The 6,808-nt window shown below is 44.6% G+C and overlaps 1 protein-coding gene across 1 annotated transcript; it reads right to left on the bottom strand.

The window, feature by feature from the left end:
- Window positions 1–1,187: 1,187 nt before the first annotated feature.
- On the bottom strand, window positions 1,188–6,646 carry LOC143285407 (uncharacterized). The gene is made up of 4 exons (XM_076592664.1): window positions 6,059–6,646; window positions 4,446–4,639; window positions 3,031–3,093; window positions 1,188–1,642 (listed from the first exon to the last, which is right to left on the bottom strand). Exons 1-4 carry the CDS (start codon window positions 6,565–6,567, stop codon window positions 1,188–1,190), a joined length of 1,221 nt encoding a protein of 406 aa, XP_076448779.1. The 5' UTR covers window positions 6,568–6,646.
- Between the last annotated feature and the right edge of the window lie 162 nt (window positions 6,647–6,808).

Here is a 6,808-nt window from a genome sequence, read left to right as displayed (position 1 = left end):
TTTGAAGGAGGCGGCGAAACTTGCGGACTGATTCATGTAACTTGTGCGCTACACCACACCTGCTTAAAAGTGAGCCATTTTCAAATGCTTCTAGAAGTCAGTTCTGATGGCTATGCAAATTGCTCAAGTTCGGGTGACAATTAAGTGAGGAGCCTTGACCGAATGTACAATGCACATGATTATTATTAAAAGATTTTATGCCCCGTCGCTACTGCAACTCTTATTTACTAATACAACGACGACTATGCTTACTACTGCTGCAGCTGCTATTTCTGCTGCTTTTGTTCTTGTTGCTGCTGTTGTTGCTGCTGCTGCTGTTGCTTGTACTACTACCACTACCATCATGACTGCTGCTGCTGCGGCTACTACTACTACTACGACTACTGTTCTTCTTCTTCCATCGTAGTGGCCGCAGTCATCATGTTGACTATTCTGTCACTTTGCTGCTGACAGTACACGCTGGCGTAAGGAATCAAGAAAAAGGGAGGAGTAGGAAGAGGGTACAAAGGTAAAGGACGAATAAAGCATTGCCATCTGGGAAATGGAAAACACAAATACACACACACACACACACACACACACACACACACACACACATATGGTGATACTCAAGTGCTCTTTCCGCAAGTAGCCCATCAGCGCATTAAGAACCCAAGCTGTTAACAGAGAGAAGGCTTAAACCAGCTTCCCCCCACCACACACACACAGAGGGCTTCTTCTGCAATCTACATACAACAGCTGTTTGCCCATAATATATATTAATAATTTGTACAGCGGCGGAAAAAAAGATAATAATAAACACATCAGCTTGGAGGAAGCCAGCATCACCAGCAAATAGGTTTCTTTTCTTTGTTGTCATCGCAATTCTTTGGCGCAGTTTTTCCCCCTATTATTATCAGTTTCATCAATCTCCGGAGATAAGAGAATCCCTGAGTATTGTTAGAATAGTTGTGTCAGTGTCGTAGATCATTCGCACCCACGTTGGATTTTACCCTCCCGGTCAAAATCATACACGCTACACTACATCTGCTAGGCAGATGCCTGCCCAGCAGCATATAACCCAACGCGCTTTGTCAGGCCTTGAGTGCATGCATCTATATATTTGTGTGCCTATCAGAAAAGGATGAATACAGGGGATAAAACTGTTCAGCGGAATATACCTGACATGCCATGTCCTGTGCCAAAGTCTACACAGAGCAGACAACACACGTGACCACTTTATCGTTCACGGAGACTGGCCAGGGGAGACTACCACCTGTCTTAGCGACCACATGACAAAACTCGACGGCCCACTCGTTTTCTTGACCACCCTGACGGTGCTGTCTGTCCTTGTCCACACATACGTACTCCGTTCTGCCCTTGCTGTTGTAATGCTCGGACATAAGATGACCTCTGTACCGGGTAGCCCACCCCGAAGGACAAGTGAGGGTACCCGGTATCATGAGGGTGGTTGCCTGAGGAGCCCGGCAGACAGAGCACACAACGTCCTGGTCGTCATGTCCCTCGACATCCTGATACTGTGCACCACGGAGACCGTTGTGATAGGGTGTGTGCGTCGTGTTGTCCAGCTGGGGAGTCTTCATCAGACACAGGTAGTTGGAGGCACCCCCGGAGTCACCTGAGCGTGTCCCCCCAGCCACTCCTGTAACCAAGAACAACATCATCATCACATCAGCTGTTCCTCGTTTTGTCACTGTATCATCAAGTAACTTGAGTTGAAAAGACGTCAGAGGTAAACAAAAAATAAATAAATAAATAAAATAAAATAAAAAATAAAAAACTCAGTGGGGTCAATCACTCTCAATCATTATTGTATCTGACTCCTACTCTCACCAAGTTTGCTTCTTCTTCTTCTTCTTCTTCTTCTTCTTCTTCTTCATCATCTTCTTCGTTCGTGGGCTGCAACTCCCACGTCCACTCGTATGTACACGAGTGTGCTTTTACGTGTATAACCGTTTTCACCCCGCCATGTAGGCAGCGATACTTCGTTTTCGGGGGTGTGCTTACTGGGTATGTTCTTGCTTCCATAACCCACCGAACGCTGACATGGATCACAGGATCTTTAACGTGCGTACTAGATCTTCTGCTTCAGGCACAAGTAGGTCTGCACACATGTTGACCTGGGAGATTGGAAAAATCTCCGCCCTTTACCCACCAGGCGCCGTTACTTAGATTCGAACCCGAAACCCTCAGATTGAAACTCCAAGGCATTAACCACTCGGCTATTGCGCCTGTCATGAAGTTTGCTCCCACCCCCCTGCTCTCTCTCTCTCTCTCTCTCTCTCTCTCTCATATTTACCGTAACCCCTTCAGAAGGGGCCATGGCCTATACTGATTTAACTTTTCGAGTTCGAGTTCTCTCTGTGTGTGTGTGTGTGTGTGTGTGTGTGTGTGTGTGTGTGTGTGTGTGTTACGTCTGTATTTGCTTGATCATCTCATTCAGTTTGACATAAACAAGTTTATCTTTTCTTTATTTTTTTCTGTTTTGAATGAAGAGGAAGAGGCTGGTGATGGAAGTAGCTGAGTGGAGCCGGAGATCAAGGTGCACGTGCTTTTTTATCGGGCATACACAACACAACCATGTACGATTAACCATCTTTTGGTGTAACCAGTTTCATTTTTCTTGCTTTTTTTTCAATAACATATCTCATAATACTTATTTCATTTAAGGGTTAGTTTGTTTTCTTCCATTCAATACCTTTTGATGCTGAAATTGAGAACTATGCCCGCTTGACATAAGGTTGTGGTCAGGCCAATGTCAATTCGAAAAAAGAAGAAGTCTAAAGCCCCCCCCCTCTCTCTCTCTCTCTCTCTCTCTCTCTCTCTCTCTCTATCTATCTATCTATCTATTAATCTATCTATCGATCTATCTACCTACCTACCTGTCTCTCAATCTTGTGCGTGTATGCTAGGAATAATCGGGTGTGGTTACAGACAGAAAGAAAGAGGGGGTGGGGACACACACACACACACACACACACACACACACACACACACACACACAGAAGTCCAAATAAAATGCGAACTCACCAGAATAGACGAGGGACGTGTTTTCTGGGCATTCTGCATTCCCCCATCTGATGAAGGAGGAGCCTGCAATCACGAACAAATAAAGGCGTCCCTAAACGTGAACCAGATATCATCCCATTCCACACGTTTTAAGGCTGTAAACAACACACACACACACACACACACACACACACACACACCAAAACAAAAACACAAAAGAAACAAAACTTTACTATGTAGAACAATTCTATGTAAATTTGATTCTTGATTTAGTGCTACACAAAAAAATGGCTGCTTCTGATTATCTACAATTCCTTGACTAAAAGAAATCACAACAACTGCGTTCAAAGCCCACTCTATCTGTTGTAGTTCGTTTTTTTTAAACGTCTATTGCCTCGTCTTTGGCCTTTGTTCAAGGGTCTTCTACAATGCCAACTCACCAACAGCACTAGTATTCGTCTATTGCTATGTTTTAATTGGTTTAAATAAATTTCAACTGTTCAACAGTACACTTCCCATCCCATCCCCACCCCTATCCCAGATTCTGTTCACGGTTCATTCTGCAGTGCCTACTCACTGACAGCACTGTCCTTCGTCTATTGCTATGTCTCAATTCGAGTAGTTTGTTATAATAAATGATAAGTAATAATAGCATAAATATAGCACTGAATCTTGTGCAGAGACAAATTTAAGCGCTTTCACACCAGTCATTCACACGCATGCATAACTCTAAAACTGAAGAGAAGGAAGAGGCAGGGGAGGGATGCTATCTTGTGAAGAGGTGGGTTTTTTAAGGCCAGACATGAAAGAGCTGAGTGCAGAAACCTGACGAAGCGAAAGAGAAAGTTCATTCCAAATGCAAGGTCCAGAAACAGAAAGAACGGCGTCCAAGAGTGGAGTGTTTGAATCTGGGTATGCGTAAATATAGTGGATCCGAAGCCGATCGTGGAGAGCGAGATGGAGTGTAGAGGTGAAGGCAGCCACAAAGATAGGAGGGGGCAGATTTGTGAATAGATTTATAACAGAGTGCTGATCTTATACTTTATTCTGTGTGAGACAGGGAGCCAATGGATATGTTGAAAAAGAGAAGTGTCATTTTTCAGCCTCTAAGCCCCCTCACATTATGTTCACAGTTTATTCTGCAGTGCCTACTCACTGACAGCACTGGCCTTCGTCCGTTCAGTTGCTGTGTCATAATTCGAGTAGTTGGTTGTCATTTTTCAGCCACTAAGTCCCCCCACATTCTGTTCAGTTTATTCTGCAGTGCCATCAGCACTGATCTTCGTCCGTTGCTATGTCTTAATTCAAGTAGATTATTGTCATTATTGACTCCCCCCCCTCCCTATCCCCCCTCCCCCCACCCAGGTTGAGCCCCACCCCCCCCCACCACCCACCCACACATTCTATTCACGGTTCATTCTGCAGTGCCTACTCACCAACAGCACTGGTCTTCAGGAAGCTGAGCTCCTCCTGGGCCATCTGCAGCTTCTGTTGGGCAGTGTGCAGGTCAGACCTCAAGGACTGAAGTTCCTCCCGGTGTGTTCGCTGGGCCGTCTGCAGCTGATGCTGGGTGCTGTTCAGTTCTGCTTGGATGTCATACACCATCTGCTTCAGGTCTTCCATCATAGCGCTGTGGCATGTCCAAGTGGAGAGTTTTATACATACGTCACAACATGTGCCTTTTCCTTTCTTTCTTCATCCTTGTTTCATGCAGCTCATAGGATTCCGCCGGTAACATATATAGACAGACAGAGACAGACTGAGACAGACAGACACAGACTCACACACACACACACACACACACACACACACACACACATCACATCACACCACATCAGACTACACCACACCACACCACGCAAAGACATGCGAGCACAAAACAAAGACATAGTTTTCAGTCCGTAATTGTTGGCGTGTTGTTGTTGTTGTTTTTGTGTGTGTGTTTCTGTTGTTGTTTTGGGGTGGTTGTTTTTTTCATGATGCTATATACCTTCGATCCTTTTGTCAACATATTATTTGACGTGGATAAGTCAAATAGCATTTGTTTCCCCAACGGTTATACACGCTATCTTGACTAAAAGCACTTCAGTCTTACTTCTGTTCTCGTGGATTTTTTTCCAAGCAGTGTCATTATGCTCTGTAGATCCTGTAAGCAATGTTGTTTCTCTTCACTGTGGCAGAATCAGAAAACAAAGGCAATATTTTTCAGAAAACAAAGGCGTCCTTTCTTTCTTATTCATCTGCTTTCATGTTTTATAGAATTACACATTCATCGTATCTGATGCATTTGCCTTGCCTTTCCAAAGTTCGAACCACGGACCCAGTGATGGCCCTGAAAGAATACTGAAGCACTCGATTATCACTCCCCATCTGTTGTTCGTCTTCTGGTTGTGTGCACTCTAGCTCCCGTGTACACCTGTACTCATGAGTGGGCCTTTACGTGAATGGCTGATATGAAACTGGGTATGCAACCGCATTCCATAATTATTTCGCGTGTTTGTCTTTGATATAATCAGCCATAGAAGCCAGTGTTGCAGGATCGTTGATATTTGTGTTTGATTTTCTGCCTGAAGAGAAGAAGGGGACGACACAGCACGTGTTCACCCAGGACAACAGTAAAAATCTCCACCCCTCACTGACCAAGCCGGCTGTTGGGATGCATCTCCCGACCTTTGTACTGGAAGTCTGATATCCTAGCCACTTGGTTTAAGTTCTATGAAGTGGTGGTTAAAGTGTACGAAGATTTTCCCCCGACATTTTTTTTTTTTTTTTTTTTTTTTTTGTTTTTGTTTTGATATTCATATATTTGCAGAAATATGACGGTACAACGGCAGGCTTTATTTATAACTCCTGAATTGTGAACACACAATGCATGTGTACGTCCGTATTAGTGCGTCACACACACACACACACACACACACACACACACATATATATATATATATATATATATATATATAAAACGAGAGAGAGAGAGAGAGAGAGAGAGAGAGAGAGAGACTGTGTGTGTGTGTGTGCGTGCGTGCGTATGCATGATAGAATAACTCACGGTTGTGCCCATTGCTTGGCGCTGTCTCGCAACAGTTTCTCAAAGGCTTCCTTCAGCTCTGTTATTTCTTTGTTCGTCTGTTCCTCTTCTTCTGCCAGCTCATCCTCCATTTGACGTCGTCCTTTGGCCATTTTGGCTTTCAGCCACGCTACGTCTTCATCCAGCTCCTCGTTCAGTCTGTCATCCCCTACCTGCCGTCCTTCCTTCTCGTGTGCCAGGCCCTCTTCAATCCGATCCTTTAAGAGTTTGTCTCCCTCCCTGAGCTGTTCTTTCAAGTTGCTCTGCACATCCTTCACCTGTTCCTTGACCACTGTATCCTCATGCTTCACGTAATTCCGTAGCAGCAGCAGTGCTCCCTCTCTGACTATTCCACCACTGTTGTAGAGGGTCGCAGAAGAATCAGGAGGAAGGGCTTTGCCCCCTGAGTCTTTTGGTGAACTGACTGCTGGCTCTGCTTGAATGCCGAGAAAGATGGCAAATGCAACACAGGACAGAGCAGTCCACTTCATAGCTGGATTTCTGCAAAAATTTCCCAATGTGTAAAGTGTGCACGCTGATGGTGTGACTGTGACAATTCAAGTCGTTTGGTTTCCCTGCTCTACTTTACATATTTTATAGATGTTCAGCATGACCCACAAGTCATGACTACTTCATTTTCATTGGTAGAAATGAGCACAGTTGGCCAATGGCAGCCTTCGTTTCACTGATCGAAACTGAGCAGCCAACTCATCACAACGTCATCGAGAAAGT

This window comes from Babylonia areolata, chromosome 1 (assembly GCF_041734735.1).
Source record: "Babylonia areolata isolate BAREFJ2019XMU chromosome 1, ASM4173473v1, whole genome shotgun sequence".
Taxonomy (NCBI): Eukaryota; Metazoa; Mollusca; class Gastropoda; order Neogastropoda; family Buccinidae; genus Babylonia; species Babylonia areolata.
The sequence above is the reverse complement of the archived record's forward strand: the minus strand, read 5'-3'. Positions and strand labels throughout refer to the sequence as shown.